The sequence below is a fragment of the Euleptes europaea genome, chromosome 5, assembly GCF_029931775.1.
Source record: "Euleptes europaea isolate rEulEur1 chromosome 5, rEulEur1.hap1, whole genome shotgun sequence".
Taxonomy (NCBI): domain Eukaryota; kingdom Metazoa; phylum Chordata; class Lepidosauria; order Squamata; family Sphaerodactylidae; genus Euleptes; species Euleptes europaea.
The window spans coordinates 91044700-91070861 of record NC_079316.1 but is presented as its reverse complement, the minus strand read 5'-3'; the positions used below and the strand labels follow the sequence as shown (position 1 = coordinate 91070861).

General features: G+C 43.2%; 1 protein-coding gene across 1 annotated transcript in view; it reads right to left on the bottom strand.

The window, feature by feature from the left end:
• CDH23 (cadherin related 23) overlaps positions 1 to 26162 on the bottom strand; it is a 553698-nt gene that overhangs the window by 452618 nt on the left and 74918 nt on the right. The window contains exon 3 of the mRNA XM_056850511.1: positions 9406 to 9548. Within this exon, the coding sequence (XP_056706489.1) occupies positions 9406 to 9548 (143 nt within the window). The remainder of the gene's footprint in view (positions 1 to 9405; positions 9549 to 26162) is intronic.

Sequence of the window (26162 nt, the reverse complement as noted above, 5' to 3'; positions counted from 1 at the left end):
GAACAAATTCATTATGCAAGAAGCAGTATGGCTGCCAGCTCTGGGATGGGAAATACCTGGAGATTTTGGGGTGGAGCCTGAGGAGGGAGGGGTTTGTGGAGGGGATGGACTTCAATGGGGCATAATGCCTTAGAGTCCACCTTCCAAAGCAGCCATTTTTTCCAGCTGAACTGATCACAGTTGTAACCCAAGGAGATCTCCAGCTGCCACGCGGAGGTTGGCAACTCTAAGGAGCATCCAAAGGTGAGTCACTATTCTTTCAGCGTCTCCTCCACATCTGAAACAAGGGAACAACACCATTGTCCTACTTTAGAAAATTTTTTGTAAGGGTTAATTTGTAAGGATTACTGAAATTGGCATGCATCCAATTAGGCAGACTGGCATTTGAGTCTACAAGAAGAGGACAGAGTGATTTCCACCTAGTCTCCTCTTCCACTGCAGACATCCTTTTCTGCCCTCTATGCTGTTCCTGAGGGTTTGCTAACTCCCAGGAGAAAACTGGGGGCCCCCTCAGTGGCAGCAGTGGGAGGGGAAACCTGGCAGCCCATGGATGGCTGGATACATGCTATCATGTATATGAAGTGCTTTGAATACTTAAACTACATGATTTAAATGCTTATGCCACTCAGTATCTTCTTGATGTGCTTAATCCATATTTGTACAATTCCTTAGTTCCCCCCCCCCAATAGTAGTTTGTCTGAACCCCTACATGCAGGAAGGTTCTCATCTTCTCTGAAGGTACTTTGACACTTCAGTCACATTATAATAAATTGAAAATATTAACAACAGGTAACTGTGGCACATCAATAACAGTAAGGAAACTATGACCAACTACAGCAACAATGCTACACCAACAACCACGGAATACATAAAGAGGATTAACATGGAAACACATTAACTGAACAGTAAAAAATAAAGAAAAGGTGGAAACATTCACCAGGAGTACTTGGGATATCAATAGAACCATTCCAAGCACAAAAACTGAGTCCATCCAAATCGTTACAAGAATATGCCAACAAATATGAAAAACAAAACAATGGCCCACAGACTTGAAACGATCAATTTACATTCCAATTCCCAAAAAAGGAGACATCAAAGACTGCAGCAACTATAAGACCATCACATTAATTTCTCATGCAAGTAAAGTGATCCTCAAAATCTGACAATAAAGACTGTTACCATATATGGAATGAGAAATACCTGATGTTCAAGCTGGATTCAGAAAAGGAAGAGGCACTAGAGATCATATTGCAAATTTACGTTGGTTACTGGAACACACGAGAGAATTTCAGAAGAAAATCTGTTTGTGTTTCATAGATTGCAGCAAAGCTTTTGACTATGTGGATCATGAAAAGCTATGGCTGATTTTAAAGGGTTAGGGAATTTAAAGAAAATGTGTGTGCTGCAGTATCTGATTGTTTTGATACACAATCTGTACTCTGGATAAGAGGCTACTGTTAGGGCAGAATATGGAGAAACAGAATGGTTTCCAATTGGCAAAGGTGTTTGCAAGGATGTATGTTATCTCCTTATCTCTCCAATCTATATGCAGAACATATCATAAGGAAAGTTGGATTAGATTTAGATGAAGGTGGAGGGAAAATTGGGGGGGGGAGGAACATTAACAAATTGAAATATGCCGAGGATACCACATTACTGGCAGAAAATAATGACTTGAAATGGCTACTTCTGAAAGTTAAAGCAGAGAGTGTCAAAGCAGGACTACAGCTGAACATCAAGAAGACGAAAGTAATGACCACTGGGGAATTACTCAACTTTAAGGTTGACAATGAGGAAATGGAAATTGTTCAAGACTTTCTATTCCTTCTTACGGGTAAGAATGTGTCACTGGCAACCAAGATCAAAGTAATTCATGCCACAGTATTCCAATCCCTGTTACTATGTATTGGTGTGAAAGTTGAACAATGAAGAAAGCTGATAGAAAGGAAGTAGTTTCCTTTGAAATGTGTTGTTGGTGGAGAATATTACAAATACCACGGAGTGCCAAAAACACAAATAAGTGGGTTCTAGATCAAATCAAGGTTGAACTGTCCCCAGAAGCCAAAATGACTAAACTGTGGCGTTTGTACTTTGGTCACATTATGAGAAGGCAAGACTCACTGGAAAAAACAATAATGCTAGGAAAAGTTGAAGGCAGCAGAAAAAGAGGAAGACCCAGGATGAGATTGATTGACTCTATAAAGGAAGCCACAGCCCTCAGTTCGCAAGACCTGAGCAAGGCTGTTAACAATAGGATGGTTTGAAAGACAATGATTCATAGGTATCACATGAGTCAGAAGCGACTTGATGGCACTTAACACACACACATAAAGAGGAAGAAACAGGTAGATCTACTTTGGCTTCTGGATGTTAAGATAATTTTGTAACAGCATTTGAAAGCTTGGCATTCAGAAACATTTTGTTTTAAAGAAAGCCAAAATTGCTTAGGGTTAGAGTCTTCATACTTTAAGTTTAAAGCCCTTGTCATACTAAGGAGCGGGACAGTTGGCAATATCACTACACCTAACAGTAACAAACGCTGCTCAGATCCAACTACATGTGACACGAGTTGGATCAGGGTCCTCCAGCCCAACTCATATATCCAGGGACTCACCTTAAGTTCTCAAAGAGACGGGACATGGTGGTCATGGGAGATTTTAATTACCCGGATATCTGTTGGAAGTCCAACGCTGCTAAAAATGCAAGATCCAATAAATTCCTGACTTGTCTTGCTGACAACTTCCTATTCCAGAAGGTGGACAGGGAAACAAGGGGGTCTGCTATCTTAAGACTTGATTCTCACCAACAGGGAAGAACTGGTCGATGAGGTTAAAGTAGTAGGCACCCTGGGTAGTAGTGACCACGTACTCTTGGAATTTACAATCTTGGGGAGAGGAAAACCTGTACGTAGTCAGACATGTAGGTTGGACTTCAAAAGAGCAAATTTTAACAAACTTAAATTTATGCTAGGTAGAATCCCATGGTCAGAAATACTTAAGGAGGAGTTCAAGAAGGGTGGGCATTTCTTAAAAATAAAATACTGAAGGCGCAATCCCAAACCATTCCTATGAGAAGGGAAAATGGGAGGAGCCTAAGGAGGCCAGGGTGGCTCCATAAATAGCTTTTTAAAGAGTTGAGAAATAAAAAAAGACTCATTTAGGAAATGGAAGGAGGGCCTTATAAATAAAGAGGAATATAAGCAAATAACTAGTGCTTGTAGGGAGAGTGTTAGGAACACTAAAGCTCAGTATGAACTTAGGTGAGCAAGACATGCTAAACACAACAAAAAAGGGTTCTTTTCCTGTGTACAGAGTAAGAGTAAGAACAAGGAAAAGATAAGCCCATTGCGTGGACCGAAAGTGAAATTGTAACAGGAGATGAAGAGAGGGCAGAACTCCTCAATTCCTACTTTTCCTCAGTCTTTTCTCGTGAGGGAAGTGGTGCTCAACATGGCATAAACAGAACATGTGATGAGGAAAGGGATTTGCAGCCTAGAATTGGCATTGGGGTAGTGCACAAACACCTGGTTTCTTTAAATGAAACAAAATCCTCTGGGCCAGATGAATTGCACCTAAGAGTACTCAAAGAACTTGCAGATGTAATTTCAGAACCTCTGTCCATTATTTTTGAAAAGTCTTGGCAAACAGGTGAGGTGCCAGAAGATTGGAGGCGGGCAAATGTTGCCCCCATCTTCAAGAAGGGGGAAAAGGAGGATCCAGGTAACTACCGACCCATCAGCTTGACTTCTATACCAGGAAAAGTGTTCGAACAAATCATTCCGTCCTTGGGCATTTAGAAAGGATGGCTCTGATTACTAAAAGCCAGCATGGGTTTCTCAAGAATAAGTCATGTCAGACAAATCTTATCTCCTTTTTTGAGAAAGTTACTACCTTGCTGGATCAGGTGAATGCTGTAGACATAGGTTCTTGTAGGTTATCCGGGCTGTGTGACCGTGGTCTTGGTATTTTCTTTCCTCCTCTGAAGATGCCTGCCACTTTACTCCTCTGAAGATGCCTGCCACAGCTGCTGGCGAAACGTCAGGAAAGAAAATACCAAGACCACGGTCACACAGCCTGGATAACCTACAAGAACCAATGAACTCTGACTGTGAAAGCCTTCGACAATATTTTGCTGTAGACATAGTTTATCTAGATTTCAGTAAGGCTTTTGATAAGGTTCCACATAGTATTCTAGTTGACAAATTGGGAAAATATGGGTTAGATCCTGTTATTGTTAGATGGATCTGCAACTGGTTGACAGATCGTACCGAAAGAGTGCTAGTTAATGGTTCCTCGTCCACTTGGAAAGAAGTGACTAGTGGAGTTCCTCAGGGATCTGTGCTGGGCCCTGTGTTGTTCAACATCTTTATAAATGATTTGGATGAAGGAATAGAGGGGATGCTTATTAAATTTGCAGATGATACTAAATTGGGAGAGGTAGCAAATACGGTAGAAGACAGAGCCAAGATGCAAGATGATCTTGACAGGCTGGAGAAATGGGCTAGAACTAATAAAATGAACTTCAACAAAGACAAATGTAAAGTTCTGAATTTAGGTAGGAAAAATCAAATGCATAATTATAGGATGGGGGAGACTTGTTTGAGCAGTAGTAATGTGAGAAAAGGATCTTGGGGTCTCAGTAGACCAAACACTGAACATGAGTCACCAGTGTGATGCTGTAACTAAAAAGGCAAATGCAGTCTTGGGCTGCATCAACAGAAGTATAGTGTCCAGATCACGTGAAGTGATGGTATCGCTTTACTCTGATTAGACCTCACCTAGAGTACTGTGTTCAGTTTTGGGAACCACAATTTAAGAAAGATGTAGACAAGCTGGAACGTGTCCAGAGAAGGGCAACAAAGATGGTGAGGGGTCTGGAGACCAAGTCCTATGAGGAAAGGTTGAAGGAGCTGGGTATGTTTAGACTGAAGAGGAGAAGACTGAGAGGGGATATGATAACCATGTTCAAGTACTTGAAGGGCTGTCATATAGAGGAGGGTGCCGAGTTGTTTTCTGTTGCTCAAAAAGGTCGGACCAGAACCAACGGGTTGAAACTAAATCAAAAGAGTTTCTGTCTAGACATTAGGAAGAATTTTCTAACAGTTAGAGCGGTTCCTCAGTGGAACAGGCTTCCTTGGGAGGTGGTAAGCTCTCCTTCCCTGGAGGTTTTTAAGAAGAGTTTAGATGGCCATCTGTCAGCAATGCTGATTCTGTGATCTTAGGCAGATGATGAGAGGGAGGGCATCTTGGCCATCTTCTGGTCACTAGGGGGGAGGGGGGAGGTAGTTGTGAACTTCCTGCATTGTGCAGGGGGTTGGACTTGATGGCCCTGGTGGTCCCTTCCAATTCTATGATTCTACGAAATGCTTCATTGATTCAGGTGGCTCAATGAATTGTGAGATTGGAAGAAGAGCTTCTGCCTTCACTCCCACAGCAGTTTCCTAAGATAAGTGGAGCCTGAGGAAGGAGCCTACATCCCCCACCCCCTGCGCAGCCATTTCGACTAAGGAAAGGGGAACGGCATGAAGGAAGAAGCCCTCTGTGAAGAACTGGTAAATTCCAGGGAGTAGTTTCTGGCCTTGGAGCCACCTGATTGACAGCTGTGGAAATCTGGGAGTGGCCATTGGAACCATAACAGTTTAGAACTGGGAGTGTGAGCTGAGAGTCAGTAAAGCACAGACAGAGCTTGAAGCAGCTTAGGTAGAGGTGTGAGCCGCCTGGAGAGGATTTTCTCCTCAGGTGTTTAAATCAAAGGAACACGGAGTCGTGTGATCCAGATAGGGTCAGCAACTGGTTATTAACAAGGACAATATCTCTAAGCATGGAGAGTGAGTCCTAATAATTAAAGTGGGGAACAGCTCCAAAGGAAAGAGTGGTCTCTAACTAGAGAAGGAGATCACTCTGGTGAAGTGAGTGATCCCTAAAAGGTTTAGGAGAAATATCTCTGGAGTCAAAAGTGGTCTCAGTCCAAGTTAAGGAATAAACTGGTGAAGTGGGTTTTTTTTAACCATTCCTAACTGAAGAAGAAGAGCCCCGTGGCGCAGAGTGGTAAGCTGCAGTACTGCAGTCCAAGCTTTGCTCACGACCTGAGTTCGATCCCGAAGGAAGTCGGTTTCAGGTAGCCGGCTCGAGGTCGACTCCGCCTTCCATCCTTCCGAGGTCGGTGAAATGAGTACCCAGCTTGCTGGGGGTAAAGGGAAGATGACTGGGGAAGGCACTGGCAAACCACCCCGAAAACAAAGTCTGCCTAGTAAGCATCAGGATGGGACGTCATTCCATGGGTCAGGAATGACCCGGTGCTTGCACAGGGGACCTTTACCTTTTTAACTGAAGAAACATTGTGTTTAAGTAAATTGTGTGAAAACCAAACAGAAACTGTCAACCAAAAGAGAGCCCTCTCAGTGTGAAACCAAGTGTCAAGCAGTTATAAGTGAAACTTAGTAGTATCATCTGAAACAACAAAATATCCATCTAGCTATATAAAGAAGTGCCTACCCTTTATTTGCCTGTGACCAGCCAAATGCCTTTTCTGAAACCTAGTTTGCCTGTTCTCAACTTCGCCCTATGTTGCTGTTGAAAAGAAAATCTGCTGTTTTAAATTCTTACTTCACAAAACCTCTTGTGTGGCATCAATTTCTGATGGTCTTATGATTTTTGAAAAATCAATCCATGACGCCCTCCTCCCACTCCTGCAGAACTCAAGAGCCGCACTGAGCTTCAAAACATTTTTTTAAGCTGAGTGGTTTTTCAAGGACCCCAGAACAAACTTTCTTCACATGTCCCATATGTAGGAAGGTATGTCATACTTCACTTCAAAGGGTCTCCCCTCAGACAAGGTAGAGGTCTCTACATATTGAGGGGCCTCTGAGGTCATACAATAAAATATGACTTTGTACGTTAACCAGAAGGGGAAGGGAAAGCTTTTTAAAAAAAAAACTGATGAGGACTGAAACTGCTCCAAAAGGGATAGAACGTTGCTCAGATCCAACTCATGCCATCCTGGAAGTGGCACTGTGGGTCAGATGACACCAATGGTTGTTTTTTCTCCTGCCACCACTTGGAGCCTCAGAGGGCAATGAGGGCTGCCTGTGGGAGACTTCCCTGGTTCCCTCTCTTTCCAGCCAACAGTGCATAGCCCCTCTGTAAAGTTTTGTACTACTTTTCTTTGGCTGTACTTACATTAGAATTCATGTTGTAGGCTACAGGCAGGGCCAGATCTTGGGGGGGGCAAGCACTCCAGGCACAAGGAGGTGGGGGCGTCAGCGCAGGTATGAAGAAGAGGAGCACTGCCACTGCGGTATGGGCACAGCTGTTTGCCTAGGGAGTGACTGGTGCATGTGCCGCTGCCCAGCATTTAACTGCCTGCCCCTCCTCGTCACGCGCCACACCTACAGCAGCTGCGCACGAGGCCACGGGGCGAGCGCACGAGCACATGGTGGCAGCGTGGTGACGGCCCCTCTGGCTACCAGCACCGGGATCCTCTGCATGTGCATGCACGTGGCACTCCCCCTCCCTCCCTTCCTCTCTTCTTCCCCCCGCCACGGGTGCTCCTTCTCCCAGCTCTGTGCCTGGCTACAGGACATATATTGTTCAGTCCAACCACTGAGGAGTCCTGATTGCTAGATGGATTGACTTTTCCCCTTCCCCCTTCCATGCTCTTTCTCTCTCTGTGTTCCTTCTTCACAGATAGTATTATCAATTAAAGGCTCCTCCCCCTTCTTATTTTTGCAGAAACAAACAGAAAACCAGCCCTGTGCTTCCTATGAATGTTTCAAGTTGCTACAAACAGGAATGACTAACTTAAGAACCTGACAGTCTGAGCAGCTTCATGATCCTACCCGGAAGCCCTAATTGGGAGGGAGCGCATTGCCCCTGCTGCAAAATCCAGGAGGGCCTGATAGCCCAGAGAGGGCATTACCCCTGCCAGGAAATCTGGGGGGAGCTTGAGCCCCGCTGCTCCCCTGTTTAGGCCCCTGTTCCCATCTCAGACCTCTTGCATCAAGACTTGACACACAAGAACATTTAGTACAAAATGACACTGTTATCATTTACAAAAAAATCACTTCGACTGTCCAAAATACCACCCCTCCAATCATACTTATTTTAAAACAACAGCTTCATCTTTTTTAAAACAAAAAATTACACTATACATGCTTTTGAAAGCTAAATCTAAAGTAGCCTTTTGGAAGCTAAAATCTAAAGAAGCATCACAAAGTAATATCCTCCCAAACTTGTATATACATCTCTGTTGTTGCCATATATAAAAGTAAATCCTCCCATAATACTTATTGATTATGTAATTACACACATTGTCATTGAAGAAAGCAAAGAAACTGGCATAAACAGTATTCCTTTAATTGTATTTGAAGTGTTCATTTCCTCTGAACATTTCTACTCAAAATCATTTTCATTTTTTTAGATCTTTCTCCCAGCCCAATAACTCTGGGGAAAAGCCAACCAAAGCTCAACAAACATTTGAAGGGAGACATCTGTCCAAGAACAGGTCTCTCTTCACAGTTAATCACAGTTTTGTGTATCAATAAAACATCAAGATGAACATTCAACAAATAAAAAGTCCCTCCTTCCACTGTGTTGGTGTTTTCTGAACTGATTGCGGATTCGTGTGAAAGAAAGAGGAAGGAAAGGAAACCAAGAGTAGTTTTTCTTTGGAAAGAAGAGATTGGAAAAAGCGTAAAACGTAATTATACTCTGATTGTAACTTGCTGGCATTCTAAGTGTGGTCAGTGCGTAATTTCTAGAGAGGGTGTTGTAGCTTTCATCTGTATAGAAGGAGATATGCCATCACTCTGAGAACTGCTTCTTAATTCTGTGTTGGGAAGGGATAGGTTGTACTTGCTCAGCGGTGAGAGAAAAATACTCTGCATATGCTCAGAGGTACTTAATTATCTAATTCTTTCTCCATAAGAATTCTGTGTCATGGATACACTGCCTAATCCTCTAAATAAGACAAACATGGTACAAGTGGTATTATATGTATGTGACTTGATTCACTGTTTTTGACACTAGAAGTCATCTGCCTGTATATAGCTTTAGCTCCTGATTTCTGTTCATGGCTCATTTGGTTTCTGTTTATGGTTCACTGTTTATGACTCATCTGGATTATGTTGTCCTTATCATTTCTTTATTTATTAAGGATATTTTTATGCTGCCTATTTCTACTCAAGGTGGCTTACAATTTAAAACAATGTCACAGTATATAAACAAAAGCAGACCATTTAAAAGTTTGGATAAGATGATGTATTTTGGCATGGCACCTAAAAATATAAATGTAAATACTAAATAAATAAATAAAAGAAAGTAAAGTAGATGCCAGATGTTGTCCAAAGTCCTACCCAGTCATGCACACAAATTTTCATTTGTAAAATATTGAAGGGTATATCATTACCTCTCTGTCTAGAGGTTGTCGAAGCCACACAACTCCAGTCATGCTTTCCACTGCAAAGAATCGGCTAGCTTCCTCCCCAACCACTCCAAACACGAGAGGATCATTGTCTAGGTCCCGGGCAAGCAGCTGGGTCACTGATGAACCTACAAGAAGACAAGAAAAAGAAACACATCAGAAAAATAGACATGTGATGAATGAGTTCCAGCCACAGATGTAGCCATTTCTTCAAAACAGCAAAAGGCTTTTTCGGTAGACTACCAGATTTTTAAGTGTGTGAGTGTGAAAGTAAGTTTCATCCAAACACACGAGTAGACAGTGGAAGATCTTGGAAATTTAGTTGACTGAATCACAGGCCATTTATGCATGGGAATTTTACCCTGGGTTGGATGCTCCCTTTTCTGATCTGAATTCTCAAAATCCTATGCATGGTGGCTGTTTTCCCCTGTTGTGAGTCAGCCTGCTGAGGTCTCCTCAGAAGAAGAGGACCTTGAAGCAGTAGACAGTGAAAGTGAGGAACCATGGCAGGCAGAGCAGGCACAGACATATGAATGTTCCCAGTGCCTACAACCACCCAGGGCAAGGCACTCACCTGTGACCATCAGCAGCCCTCCACAGTTGCTGCAGCAGTGGCGCTGAAGGTGCAGAACAGTTCTCCTTGGGTGTAGAAGGAGTGCTAGATTACAAGTACTACTAAGAGCACTGCTGGCTGACAGTGATGAGGAAAATGAGCTCCCTCCAGCAAGGAGTGCTGAGTCAGAAGAACCAGCAACAGCTGGATCCTCCTACACTTATTTAAGCAGATGCTTGCATCCAGGCTGGTGTGGGAACAACTTGTGTCATTGCCTTGTGCGAACTGCAACTTTACTTGTTTCTGAACTCTGTGTGCCTTGACTCTGGACTGAACCCTGACTATTCTCTTGGACTATATTTTTGCTATTAGAACTGAACTCTACAGATAACCTGGTTTTGACTTTGGACTGCTCTTGACCCTACTTCCCTGCCTCTGACCCTGGGACTTGACAGCCCCAAAAGAAGGCTTAGAGTATCAGAAGTAAATTTTCATACTGTAGAATCGCCAGCAAAAATCCGGAGCATTTGAGTCCCTGTCCCTTGGAAATGCTGTTTTGTAATTGGCTGTAGTGTTTCTTAGAAAAACATCACCATCATCCAGCTCCCCTCTGCCCCCAGCAAGAGGGATCTCTGAAATGCCTCCACGAAAGAAAGAAAAAGCCAGCACTGCAGTCTGGGGCTCAGCTGCTCATCCCCTGTGATTTTCCTTGGAGTAAGCCCTATTGAATAACATGGGGCTTACTAACAAGTAGACCACTTCCAAGTCTTAACAGGGACTGGAAAAATAAGCAGCCATATGACTGCTTACTTCTCCAGCTGCCCTCTGCTGTTTTTTGCCCCTTTGGAAATTCTATTTTATCGCTAAATATATAAATAAAAATGAAGAAAGAGGCAGCTAAGGGAAAGATCCAGCTCTTCTCCCCCCGCCCCCGGGTAACATCACCCAAATGCAGGGGCTGGGGGGGAGGCAGAGAGGAATCAGGTGGCTAAGTTGGTATGCAAACACTTGCTTCCTACCTGCCCCTTTCCTCCTGGCCCGGAGGCTCCTGCGTGCTGCACTGGCTGGAGGACAAGGGGAAAACCCGGATTACCTTATGCACGCAAATGGCTACAATTTGAACTGAGTTGTTCTTGGAGCAAACTTTAAACCCATGGCAAATCAGCACTGGGAAAACCTGAGAGTGAAGTGAACTCCGAGGGATGAAAAAATCATGCATAACTCCAAGAAAGAACTGAGTCACTCTGGGGGCAAACGTGAGTCAAAGTACCCATGCAAAAATGACCATAGATGCTCTATGCCTTTAGGAGCCAACGGTCTTTTATAGCTGTGATATAGTCATGTGGGTAAAATGATCTAGGGGATTACAAGTGACTCTGCATATGATCAGCTGATCTACAAAAGAAGCACATTGCCCCAGGCAGGGAATAAGCTGGAAAATAGATATAAAGAGGAAATGTCTACAGGAAACCTGTCTTAAGTGAGGGAGGTATTACTATCCTGACTGCTGAACTTAAGCCGCATCGAACTAGGAGGGAGACACCCTTGCTGTAACTGTTCTCCACTTCTGAGACAGTTTGCTATATAGTTCTGTAAACAGGAGGTAAAGCTTATAAAAAGGCACGCTCTTTCAGTAAGTTTCAGAAGAGCTATTTCATGCAGTAAGTTTGAAGGAATACATAAAAATGTTTTAAATCTTACATTTTCAGGTATACATATGAATACACTCAGCACATGCTTGGCAAATGTGCATCATACAGATACACTCATCAGAAAGTACCAGGATTAGCAGTCCTTCCTTTCAACTGACAACCCAAGTTGCTGCAAAGGGAACATGTGGAATCGCTCTTTACTAGCCTGTGCAGCAGAGATTTTTTCCCCCTTTGCACTTAGAAATATTTCTACTTCAGCTATGAAGAAAAGTTGGGTTTTTTATGATTATTCCTTTTTATGCCAATAAAGGTGATGATTGATTGATTGAGTTGGTTTTTATATGCTGACTTTCTCTATCACTTAAGGAAGAATCAAACCGGCTTACAATCATCTTCCCTTCCCCTCCCCACAACAGGCATCCTGTGAGGTAGGTGGGGCTGGGAGAGTGTGACTAGCCCAAGGTCACCCAGCTGGCTTCATGTGGAGGAGTGGGGAAACCAACCCAGTTTACCAGATTAGCCTCCACCACTCATGTGGAGGAGCAGGGAATCAAACCAGGTTCTCCAGATCAGAGTCCACCACTCCAAACCACCGCTCTTAACCTCTACACCATGAAAGTAGGGTTTTCCCTGAAGCCACCATAAATTTGAAACATTTCAGGGTGCTACAGAACTGCTATTTTTTGTTACAGATGAACAAGACTCATCTTCTGGGTTTTTTTTCCTAATAAAGCAAGTGGTGGTATAGAGTTAGAAAGTCACTGTCTAAGGCATTATAACTTTTTCCTCTTTAGAAGGGTTTCAAATAGCCCTGATCAATTCTGTAGCAAAACCTTCATATTTAAAACTTCTTTTCCTTAGCAAAGTTACCCTTGCCCTGCCAAGTCAGCATTTTGTGTAGAAACTGCACTTCTGGACAGAAATGAATTGATGGTCATAAGAAGGCCACATTAGCTCAAAAGTGCCCCCAGCAGACCCCCAGCTGAGCCAATCTCAGGAAAGTTGCAGGACATCCATGCATCTTCTTGAGTAAAAATCTGACACACAAACCACTCAAGCAACAAAAGGCAGTGACAGCACCAACCATTTTGCCTCAACTAACCAACACACACACCTGTTCCGTGACATTTCTATACTTGGCCTCCAGGACCCATATTTTTTTAGAACTTCTACAACACTGTTTATGAAAATCTTTCATATCCACATCAGCTGATTTTACTGGACAGAAGCAGGAACCTGGACATTTCAGAGGACAGGCATAAAAAATGAGAGGACTTTCTGAAAGAGAAGACATCTAGCCACCCTAGTCAATTGCAGTCAGGAAACGGTATCTGGATGGTCTCATTCCTTGAGCAGAAATAAGTAACTGTCAGTGTTGTTTTTTTTTTTTTTTTGAGAAACTGAAAAAGCATGTAGAAAATGGTGATGCTGTAGACATTATATATACTTGGACTTTCGAAAGGCTTCTGACAAGGTACCTCACCAAAGACTCCTGATCATGGGATAAGAGGACAGGTTCTCTTATGGATTAGAACTTGGTTAAATGAAAGGAAGCAAAATGGACAGTTCTCACTAAGGGTGCAAAAAAAAAAAAAATCAGTAACATTTGGATTCGGGTCTAATGGATCTGATATTTTTCAGAAAACCCAGATATTCCCGAACCCCCATATCGGGAATATTTACATTCCCCCCCCCCCAAATGCAGGTTCATTAGACCTGAGTCCGAATTTTACCCCCCATTTCCCCCTCCCCTCACTTACCTTGAGTCCAGCAGCGGCAGTGGTCCCCTCTGAGCCCCATGTGGAGCCCTGAGGCAGTAGCTGGCACAGAGCTGCATGGCACAGAGCTGCATGAGCCAGGCTTGCAGCTCTGTGCCAACCGCCACCCCTGAGCCCCAAGTGGAGCCCAGAGGCGGTAGTGGCAGAGTTCTGCGCAAGTCTGGCCAACTATCACGGAAGTGAGGGAGAGGGATTCCTCCCAGTCTTTTTTTTTAATGGTGGTGAAGCCAAAGCGGACCAAATCATGTGGGATCTGCTTTTCAGCTCCCTTTAAACTGCTGCCATTTTTTCGGGGGGGGGGGAAGGTTTGGTTCAGATTTGCCGAACGCACACCCCTCATTTTCACAATGGAGAGAAATGGCGGGGTCCCACAAAGATCAATATCAGGGCCAGTACTATTTAATTTGTTCAAAAATAATCTGGAACTAGGGGTGAATAGTACAGTGGCCAAGTTTGAAGAATTATTCAGAATGCTGAAAACCAATGATGACTGGGAAGAACTCCAGGAAAATCTCCACAAATTGGATGAGGGGGTGACAATGTGACAGATAAAGTTCAGTGTTGGTAAGTGTAAGGCACACTGGAACAAAAAATCCCAACTTAAAGTGTAGGCTAATGGAGTTTAATGTGCTGAGTCTGAGAAAAGATCTTGGGGTCCTAGTACATAGTTCAGTTAAAGTGTCAACCCAGCAGTGAAAAAGGAAAACTCTTATGTTGGGGATTACTAGGAAAGAGATTGAAAGTAAAACAGCCAATACTATAATGCCCCTGTATAGATTGATGGTGTAACCTCATTTGGAATACTGCGCGCAGTTTTGGTCATCATATTTCAAAAAGGACATCACAGAGCTGGAGAAAGTACAGAAGAGGGCAGCCAAGATGATTAGGGGGTTGCTATGAAGAAAGGCTGAAGAATCTGGGACTTTTCAGTTTAGAAAAGAGATGAGTAATGGGGGACATGATAGAGATTTATAAAATTTTGCATGAGGTGGAGAGAGTTGAGAAAGAATTTTCTCCCTCTCCCAAAATACTAGAACACAAGGGCATCTGGTGATGAGCAGTAGCTTCAGGACAGACAACGGGAAATATTTCTCTTTGCAGTGAGTGATTAAAATGTGGAATTCATTGACAGAGGATGAAGTGATGACCATAGGCACAGACAGCTTTAAAATAGGATTAGACAAATTCCTGGAGGATAGGTCTATTAGTGGCTATTAGCCATGGTGACCAAAGGGAACCCTCATGTTCAGATGCAGTCAACCTCTGAACAGCAGGGGCAGGAAGCAACATCAGGGAAAGGTCTTGGCCTCTAGGTCCTTTTGTTGGACCTCCAGAGGAACTGGTTGGGCACTGTGTGAGTCAGGGTGCTGGACTAGATGGACCACTGGCCTGATCCAGCAGGGCTCTTGTTATGTTCTTATGTTTTTTTTTCTTTCTCCCCTCTCATACAGAATTATCTCCCACGACCCATGCCTTTTACAAGAAAAGCATAATGCTCTTTGACATATTAATTTTTCTTTAATAGAAGACATGCAGCACAATAGAAAATACAGATGTTATTATCTGGTGTGTTTCTTAAGTCACACAAAGGTCCTTCACAAAGTAGCATTTGTGCATGATGGAGACAGGGATAAGCGTAGACAGTCTTGTGGAACAATTATAGTAAAAACAGAGCATCCTAAAGGTTTGGAAACTGAACACCTGTGGATAATAAAGGGAGCTAAGATAAAGCCACCATTAGCTGTCACTAAACCCGTAATTCTATCACTTTTTCTCCATTTATCAACAATTATCCACTGCTAGAAATCAGTTTTAGCATTCAAAGAGAAGCCAGTACAGCACTCAAATGTAATTGCAAATGACCTTTCCAGAAATGTATTTTTTTAATAACTTTACATTTAAAAAGGGAATGTCAAGTGATGCTGCCAATTTTGTACTTCTATTGGAAACTAGAGGATACTAAGAATGTGGCCTCTGCTTGCATTTGTCTTCCCATGCTCCTCAGAAATACGGAGCAGAAACACAACCCCAGGACTCAGCATCACCAAGGAAGGAGGAGAATACTTGTTTTCAAAGGAGGAGAATACTTGTTTTCTATATTCTTCCCTAGGGTTGCCAACTTTGGTTTGGGAAAAATGTGGAGATTTGAGAGTGGAGCCATTGGAGGGGAGGGTTTGGGAAGGGGAGGGGCCTCAACAGGGTGTAATATCATAGAGCCCACCCTCTAAGGCATCCATTTTCTCCAGGGGAACTGATCTCTGTAGTCTAGAGATCAGTTGTAATTCCAGGAGATCTCCAGGCAGCACCTGGAGGCTGGCAACCCTGTTTCTTCCAGTTGAACTGGAAGCAACATTCTCCAAGGGTAAAAAGATCTTCAGAACAAAAAAGATGTTCTAGTGGTTAAAAAAGGACTTGCATGCACCTTAGTGTCAAACGCTCAACTACAAGTGATACTGGGAACTCTGTGAGAACAGCTTCCAATATTGTTTGTTCCTCCAAAATCCAGTGAACAAATGAGATTGGGAGCATGGCATGAGGGGAGGGGGAAAGCCTTGAAATAGCCTCAGGAAGGTTCAGTTTACTCTGAGGCAAGCATACAGGTACCGGTACTTCATATTCCTGTTCCCCCAACTGGGCAAACAGGGTTCCTTCAAATCAAGAAAATTGTATGGTTCGGGGGGGGGGCAAGGCTTATATCCCCTCCCCTCACAGTTTAGATACAACTTGGAGCCCGGCACACCTGTTTTTTCCCCCAAGAATAAAGCACAGGGAACACTATTCACCACCCACAGAACCACCCACAGCTGAACTCAGAGGGATTTTATTTTCCAAATCAGACAAGGGTTTTTCATAGGGTTGGCAGATCCCCTCTGGCCACTGGCAAGGGATAGGTGAGGCTAGGGTTGCCAGTTCAAGGTTGGGGAACACTTGGAGATTTGGGGAAGGAGCCCTGGGTACAAGGACCTCAGTGGGGTACAATGCCACAGAGTTCACCCTCCAAAGCAGCCATTTCCTCCAGGGGAACTGATTTCTGTAGTATGGAGATGAGCTGTAATTTGCGGGGATCACCAGGTACCACATGGAGGCTGGCATCCCTAGTTTGTCATCAGGCAACTTAGCCTTTCCAGATTTTGGCATCTTCTGGACCAGGAGTCCCAAATTCTTATTGAGCCTGTAGGCACTTTTAGAATTTTGAAAAGGGTAGTAGGCACCACCACCAAATGGCTGCCAGTGCCACAAGAGGCAAAGGGGAAATAGAAAATGGCTGCCATGGGCGCTTTTCCCCTTGCAAGACCAATACACACTACAGCAAGACACCCTGCCCTCCTTCTCCAACACCTTTTTGACCTTCTCCCCAGTCAGGACCAAACATACTATATTCCAGAGAATGAGTCCCATTACAAGACTTACACAAGTTTGGTTAGTTATATAGAGTTATCTAACTTAAGCCCATTCCCCCAAACTCCAACAAAACACAACTATTGGGCAGAAAAGCCCAGTGAGGGAAGCCAGTAATGCTCAGCATTTCACTTGGAATTTCCTACTCCAGAGTGGTAATGAAAGAAATGATTCCCAAAGTGACCTTGGAAGAGTTTGAGGACCTTTGGGGGCAGGGCAAGGGGTGGACATGATGTCAAGTGACACATCAACCTCATGTCCAGGCCAAAACCAACACTCTAGAAACACTATGGTATGTGATTACTACAGAGTTTCCAGAGAATCAGTTGATGTGTTGACATCACATCTGGGTTTTCACTGGATGTGACGTCAAAACAGCAAAACGGCACATCATGCCATTTCTGCCCTCCACTGTTCTCCCACCCATCAGGAGCAAAGGCCAGGTGGCAGGGCGCAGCCAGCAGGAGAATGCTTGCCAGCCAGAAACCAGCAACTGGCATGCCTGAGCAGCTGTTGTTTTTACAGAATTTCACAAGGGCCACCAAGGCAGCTAACAAATTAAAATTGTTACCACTTGTCATAATGAAAGCTTTAAAAGATCCTTCCAGTTGTGTGAAGAACTGATCCCAGACTCTTTGGAAGATAGAGTTGCCAGAGCCCCACCAACAGTGCCCCCGCCCCACTTTGAAGCTTCTCCCCCACGCTGTTCAGCCAGCCAACTTACTGACAGCAAACTTAGGCCTAGTTGCCATCAGCAACACAGGAACATCACTTCCAGTGTGCACCAGAAGTGATATCATCACATCGCCGGCAACTGTGGTATCGCTATGGTATTTGGGCAAAACTCTATGATAAAAACAGCTTCTAACATACTTTTTGTCCAAATACCAGAGTGTCCCCATATCATCAGCTTGTACCAGAAGTATACGGGAAGTGATGTCGCCATGTTGCTGATGACAGAGGCCTCAGTTTGCTGCCACTAAGTCCCCCACCCCACCCCTCGCTGGTTGCCTGGGGTACCTGGCAACCCTATTGGAAGGAGCTTAACATGTTTATTTGCATGTCATGCACTTTGGGTCTAGAACAGGGGGGGGGAACATCAGGCCCGGGGGCTGGTTAAGGCCCGCAAAATCATTTGGTCTGGCCCTTTGTGGGTCCTGGCAGATCTCTAGCTCAGAAGGATCTAAGACTGGCGATCCACCCCCTCCCGCGGACAGGAATAGCCTCTATTCAAGGCGGATGTGAGTTTGTTTTGCCGAGAAAAGGAACCGTTTTCCCCCCTTGCAGAAGAGTCGTTAGCTATGGAGCTGCTAGGACCGCCCAAGAAACTGTGTTAACCCTTTCCCACCCGGGCTGTGGAGAAACATATTTCCTCTGTACTACAAGAGGGCTGGGGGCGGAAGTGGCAACAATTGAGGGGTTAAAGGGGGCAGGGCCAGAATACATGGGGGAGGGGAGTTAATTTGTATGGCCTGTGAATGATGTTATAAATATCCAAATGGCCTTTGGCGGAAAAAAAGGTTCCCCACCCCTGGTCTAGAAGCTCAAACGGCAACCACTCCAGAAGCCATCTTACAAAATCTACTCCCAGTTCTTCCTCCCAGCCATCAGCAGGAGGCAAATGGCCTTTTTGTGTTACGCACCATCAAGTTGTTTCCAACTCATGGCAACCCTATCAATTAATGACCTCCAAAACGTCCTGTTGTTAACAGCCTTGCTCAGGTCTTGCTAGGGTTGCCAACCTCCAGGTACTTAGGAAACAAACAGCACACAAGCTCAAATTTTTACAAACCAATCACTGATCTTTTATAAAGTGGGTTTCTTGGTGTAATAAATACTTTTTATGCCTTATATACAAACTTTACAAACTTTTCATCTCATGAACACTCCTAACAGCTTCATTTGTGTTTGCAATTTTGTAAAGTTTGTATATAAGGCATATAAGGCATAAAAAGTATTTATTACACCAAGAAACCCACTTTATAAAAGATCAGTGACTGGTTTGTAAAAATTTGAGCTTGTGTGCTGTTTGTTTCCTAACTACTGTATTACAGCATTTTGGTTTATTTACTTGGTTGTAACCTCCAGGTACTAGCAGGAGAACTCCTGCTACTATAACTGATCTATAGCCAATAGAGATCAGTTCACTGGGATAAAATGGATGCTTTGGCAATTGGACTCTATGGCATTGAAGTCCCTCCCCTCCCCAACCCCCACCCTCCTCAGGCTCCACCCAAAAAACCTCCTGCCGGTGGCAAAGAGGGACCTGGCAACCCTAGGTCTTGCAAACTGAGGGCTGTGGCTTCCTTAATTGAGTAAATCCATCTCACATTGGATCCTCCTCTTTTCTTGCTGCCTTCAACTTTTCCTCAAATTATTTCCTCAAGTTATTATTTTCCAGTGACTCCTGTCTTCTCATAATGTGACTAAAGTACAAAAGCCTCAGTGTAGTCATTTTATCTTCTAGGGAGAGTTCAGCCTTGGTTGGATTTAGAGCAGATGGCCTACACTATTTATAAACTTATTAACTCTGTCATCCCTTTTATACTCGTTTCTACAACCATGACACAAGTAAGGCATGGTTGGGAAGTGGGGGAACAGACCCTGATATCACCCCACAAAGGAAGCAGGGCAAAGAGTAGAGAATAGAGAGAGCTGATGCAGTCCCCAGACAGGCAAGCTAGCAGGCAGCACCTGACTAAGTGAGTGAGTGAGTGAGAAGGTACCCCTAGGCAGAGGTGGCAGCTAGATGGGGACAATGAGAGAGGAGAGATGGAGCGCCAGGTAGCATACCTAATAGGACAGAAGAGCTGGAGGGCCTTTCAGGAAACTTTGTAAATTACATTATACTTCTCCCATCTTCACTTCCCTCTAGAATTGCCAACTCCAGCTTGGGAAATTTCTAGAGATTTGGGGAGGAGCCTGGGGAAGATGGAGTTTGGGAGGGAACTCATCAGGGATGTAATGCAAAACAATCCACCTCTGAAGCTGCCATTTATTCCAGAGGACTGGATCTCTGTAGTCTGAAGATCAGTTGTTATTCAGAGATCTGTTCCTCTGAAGAAAATGGCTGCATTGGAAGATGAACTTTATGGCATTGTGTGTATTACCGTATTTTTCGCTCCATAGGACGCACCGCTCCATAAGACGCACCTAGTTTTTAGAGGAGGAAAACAAGAAAAAATCTTGTTTTCCTCCTCTAAAAACGCGGGCAGGGAGCGGGCGCGCCAAGCGCTCAGAGCGGGCGGGGAGGAGGCGGGCGGGCGCTCCAAGAGCTCAGAGCGAGCTGGGAGGAGCCGGGCAGGAGAGGCACGCCAAGCGCTCAGAGCGGGCGGGGAGGAGGCGGGCGGGCGCTCCAAGAGCTCAGAGCGAGCTGGGAGGAGCCGGGCGGGAGAGGCACGCCAAGCGCTCAGAGCGGGCGGGGAGGAGGCGGGCGGGCGCGCCAAGCCGCCCCCCCTCCGCTTCCCAGCTGGGAGGCGAGCAAGCGCACAGAGCGGGCTGGGCGGGTGCACAGAGCCGGCTGGGCGCGCTGGAACGGCGCGAGGCAGCTTTCCCCGGCTGCCTCCCAGCGCGCCCAGCCGGCTCTGTGCGCACATTCGCTCTATAAGACGCACCCACATTTCCCCTCACTTTTGAGAAGGAAAAAAGTGCATCTTATGGAGCGAAAAATACGGTAAGTGCCGTCAAGTCGCTTCTGACTCATGGCGACCCTATGAATCAACGTCCTCCAAAATGTCCTATCTTTGACAGCCTTGCTCAAGTCTTGCAAATTGAGGGCTGTGGCTTCCTTTATTGAGTCAATCCATCTCTTGTTGGGTATCCTTCTTTTCCTGCTGCTCTCAACTTTTCCTAGCATGACTGTCTTTTCCAGTGACTCTTGTCGTCTCATGACGTGACCAAAATACGATAGCCTCAGTTTAGTCATTTTAGCTTCTAGGGTCAGTTCAGGCTTGATTTGATCTATAACCCACTGATTTGTTTTTTTGGCAGTCCACAGAATCTGTAACACTCTCCTCCAACACCACATTTCAAAGGAATCTATTTTCTTCCTATCAGCTTTCTTCACTGTCCAGCTTTCACACCCATACATAGTAATAGGGAATACGATGGCATGAATTCATCTAGTCTTGGTGGCCAGTGACACATCCTTACACTTAAAATCTTTTCTAACTCCTTCATGGCTGCCCTTCCCAGTCTCAATCTCCTTCTGATTTCTTGGCTGCAGTCTCCCTTTTGGTTGATGGTGGAGCTAAGGAATAGAAAGTCTTGAACAATTTCAATTTCCTCATTGTCAACCTTAAAGTTGTGTAATTCTCCTGTGGTCATTACTTTTGTTTTCTTGATGTTCAGCTGTAGTCCTGCTTTGGAACTTTCTCTTTTAACTTTCAGCAGTAGTCGTTTCAAATCTGCACTATTTTCTGCCAATAATGTAGTGTAATCAGCATATCTCAAATTATTAATGTTCCTCCCTCCAATTTTCACTCCACCTTCATCTAAATCTAATCCAGCTTTCCTAATTATATGTTCTGCATATAGATTGAAGAGACAGGGAGATAAAATACATCCTTGTCTGACACCTTTGCCAATTGAAACCATTCAGTTTCTCCATATTCTGTTCTAACTGTGGCCTCTTGTCCAGAGTACAGGTTGCGCATCAAAATGATCAGATGTAGTGGCACACCCATTTCCTTTAAAACCAGCCATAGCTTTTCATGATCCACACGGTCAAAAGCTTTGCTGTAATCTATGAAACAGAAGCTGATTTTCTTCTGAAATTCTCTCGTATGCTCCAGTAACCAGTGTATATTTGCGATATGATCTCTAGTGCCTCTTCCTTTTCTGAAACCAGCTTGAACATCAGGCATTTCACGTTCCATATATGGTAACAGCCTTTGCTGTAAGATTTTGAGCATCACTTTACTTGCATGAGAAATTAATGCGATGGTCCGATAGTTGCTGCAATCTTTGATGTCTCCTTTCTTGGGACTTGGAATGTAAATGGATTGTTTCCAGTCTGTGGGCCATTGTTTTTTTTTCCATATCTGTTGGCATATTCTTGTCAAGATTTTGATGGACTAAGTTTCTGTGGCTTGGAATAGCTCTATTGATATCCCATCTGCTCCTGGTGATTTGTTTCTCCCGATTGCTCTCAATGCAGCTTTCACTTCACTTTCTAATACTGTAGGTTCTTCTTCAAAAGATTCTTCTTGGAAAGAATATTTTATCCTTTCATCTCTTCTGTATAGTTCTTCAGTGTATTGTTCCCACCTTTTCTTTATTTTGTCCTGTTCAGTTAATGTATTTCCATGCTTATCTTTCAGCAGGCTTAACCGTGCTTTAAATTTCCCTTTGATTTCTTGGATCTTGTGGAACAGATCTCTTGTTCTTCCTTTTTTGTTTTTCTCTTCTATTTCTTTACACTGGTTATTATAATAGGTCTCTTTGTCTCTACGTGCAAGTAGCTGGAACATTGCACTTAGACTTTTGATTCTATTTCTGTCACCTTCTACTTTTGCTTCTCGTCTGTCTCTGGCAATTTTAAGAGTTTCCTCAGACATCCATCGAGGTTTTTCTTTTCTTTTGGCTACAGGAATAGTTTTTGCACATTCTTCCTGGATAATATCTCTAGTTTCCACCCATAGTTCTTCAGGTTTACATTCACTTGAACTCAGTAATGCAAATCTGTTCCTTACATGGTCTTTAAACTCTTCTGGAATATTGCTTAGATTGTATTTTGGTGCTATGAATGTTTTGGTGTTTTTCTTAAGCTTTATCTTGATTTTCGATATTAACAATTCATGATCTGTACTGCAGTCGGCTCCTGGTCTTGTTCTGGCAGAGAGAATAGAGCTTCTCCATCTTCTGCTTCCAATTATATAATCTATTTGATTTCTATACTGGTCATCTGGTGATGTCCATGTATACAATCGTCTATGTGGTTGCCTGAAACATGTATTTGCAATGAACAGATTGTTGTCTTTACAGAATTCTACAAGGAGTTCTCCTGCTTCATTCCGTGCTCCTAGCCCAAATCTGCCAACAAAATTTCATTCTGCTTTGTTTTTTTGTTTTTGTTTTTTTAATTGTTTTTTCATACATTCGATACAATCAATTAACATTGCCTTTCAATCTTTTCTAATTCTCAATTAAAACTAACATATATATATAACAATTATCTTCCCCTACTTTGACTTCCCCCCTTCCTTCTTCTATCTCTAACTTATCTTCGTAATCCTCTTAGCAATTATTTTCTAATTCTTTATAAAAAAAAATTTTTTATAAAACCTTCTACAGTTATTAAAAAAGAAAGGAAAGTAGAAACAAGAAAATTAACCTAGTCTAAATTATAACCTTTAACATTTTGCACATTAAGTTCATTTTTGCAATAAACAATCCACGCCTCCCACTCCTTAACAAATTCATCATTATCTTTTTGATTTACTAACTCAGTCAATTTTGCCATTTCTGCTAGTTCAAACATTTTATGAATCCAATCAGTTTTGTCCGGTATTTCAGTCATTTTCCCTTTAGCTGCATAGACCATTCTTGCAGCTGTGGTGGCATAGAGTAAAAAGGTCCGTTGTGTTATAATATAGTCTGGTATAATGCTTAACAACATCATCTCTGAAGTTTTAGGGATATTTTGTTGTAGAATTAACCTTAGCTCATTGTATATCATATCCCAAAAGTTTTTAGCTTTATCACAAAGCCACCAAACATGATGAAAAGAGCCAACTTTATCCTGACATTTCCAGCAGTTTGGTGACATTGTACTGTACATTGCAGACAATTTTTTCAGTATCAGGTACCATCTATAAATCATTTTGTAGATATTTCCCCTTATCGATTGGGAAAGAATCTTTTTCATGTCTCTTGACCAAAGTCTTTCCCAACATTTGATTCTGCTTTGTTTCCTACTTTTGCATTCCAATCACCTATGATTATCAGCATATCTTGTTTAGGTGTTTGGTCAATTTCTTCCTGAACACTGGCATAAACACTTTCAATTTCTTCCTCATCTGCATCTGTAGTTGGGGCATAAACTTGAATGATGCTTATGTTGATATGCTTTACCTGAAGTCTGATATTATTCGGTCAGACTTTGCATTATAGCTCCTGACTGCCTTTGCTACATCTTGCCTCACTATTAAAGCAACTCCATTTCTTCTCTTTTTGTCATTCCCTGAATAAAACACTTTGTAATTTTCTGATTGAAAATGTCCTAATCCAGTCCACTTTAATTCACTTACTCCCAGGGCTGAAATGTCCATACGTTCCATTTCTTGTTTAACAATTTCAAGCTTACCCTGATTCATGCTTCTCACATTTCATGTTCCTATTAAATGCGTCGAACAGCTTCAGACTTTCCTTTTGCATCTATTCATGTCAACCACTGAACATCCTTTCGGCTTTAGTCCAATCGCATCATTAAGAACAGCGCTACTCGTACTTGTCCTCTGCTCTACCACAGTAGCAGATTGAGTGCCATCTGACCTGGGGGTCCCATCTTCCAGCACTATATCTTTTTTCATTTTGGATTGTCTCATCATAGGGTTTTCAAGGTAAAGGTTGGTCAGAAGTGGTTTACCAGTGCCTTCTTCTGCGCAGTACTAACCAGGGTTAGCCGTAGTGGCACTGCCGTTGTCTACGAAAGATCCTCCACCAGTGTCACCATCCACTACTGCTGCTGCCCAGTAGCTAACCTTCAGGGATTCCTCTGCCCCCATCCCCATTGGAACTGCCAATGATCCCTTAAGGGGGTGGATGCATCATCGTCTAGTGTCTCAGCTGTGACCATTCCGTCTTGAGTGACTCTGCTAGGAGTTTAGTCTCTTGATAGAGTCTAGACCCCTTACGGTATTGCTCTTAGCTTCCCTGACACACACAAACCCCCTCACCACGTTAAGGTGTGCATCCAGAAGGGGGACTCTTTTAGTGTGTTTGATTTGTTTCATTGCATTTTGTGTGTGATTGTACCCTCTAAATTTCCCCTAATAAATTCAATTTGTTTTACTTTAATTTGCTTCCCATAGCATTTGTTCTTCTGGTTTGCTTACCCTTGCTATACACTGGTAAAAGAACCCGCTACTATAGCCCCTCGTTAGTGCTCTAAATTTGTCTCCAGTAAGCTAATTACCCCATTAAATATTGGAGACCCCCAGCATTCCCTTGTAACACCAGCTGGCTTCATGTGTAGGAGTGGGGAAACCAACCCCCTTCACTACACTGGCTCTGCAAAACAGCAGGAGATTTATAGAGAAAAGAGAAAGGCAGAGTGAAAGTATATAAACCCAGAGTGGGGGGACGGGACAGAAAAAGGAGGTACCATAAGAGGAAACAAATAAGCAGGCCTGACTAATATATAAGGGGGAAATGTTCTACCAGTTAGAACTCACAGCCCTGAGTAATCTCATAGGGGAGCTAGAGCCAGCACTAAGTCCTTTCAGAGTGTACTTATAAAATACGTATCTTTTCATACAATTCATATAAAACATACAAAACATGTTACATTACTCTTAAAAGAGTAATGTAAGCAACAGGCATAAGAAAACCTGGAATTGTGACTGTTATGATTGCATGTTAAGTGAAGAATCGCAGATTTTTATATAGGCTTTCACGTAAAATATGACATGCCAGTTAACAATACCAAAACTTCTGTAAGTTTCCATATGGAGATTTACCAAAGACAACAAGCAATGAAAGGCAAAAGGAAGACAGCGGCTACTTTGATTTCACCACTGTTTAAGAGAAACCTTTTGTCTCTCACCCTCAGGCACTCAAAAGGTGGAGGCGGAATCATTAAGAGCAGAGATGAAATGGATAAAACTGCATAGTGTGGTTTGCTATCAAAGCTAGGGAAGCCCTATGGAATTCCAGCCCAAGGTCAGACCATGTGACATACATAAAGCCCCTCTATTGCCAGAGGCCATTTCTCAGCCCAGGGAAAGGGGAAAGTGAACCTGGGTGTGAAAATGGATGCTACCCCCTCCTATCCTCATATCCATAGGATAGAAAGATCAGAGAAGGTTACAACTCAATGGAGGAAAACGTTCCAAACTTCGCTTGCATCTAACGTGCCGAGTTTGTTAATTCTGCTATATAAAGAAATCCACCCCCTATTATACAATGAGTTGTTATGATGCAGTTTTCCAGTCTTGATTTTTTAAAGACTTTTACAAAGGAGAGCTGAACTGTTATTTCATAAACCTCCATTCAGTATAAGGCAAATGTTTACCTTAATATGAGATAACATTATGTCCTAGCTCTCACTTCTGTGGTCCACTTCCCTATCATTCATGGTAAAATTAAACCTTCAGAACTAATAATTAATGGAAGGAATGAAACAGTACTTTTGAGTTT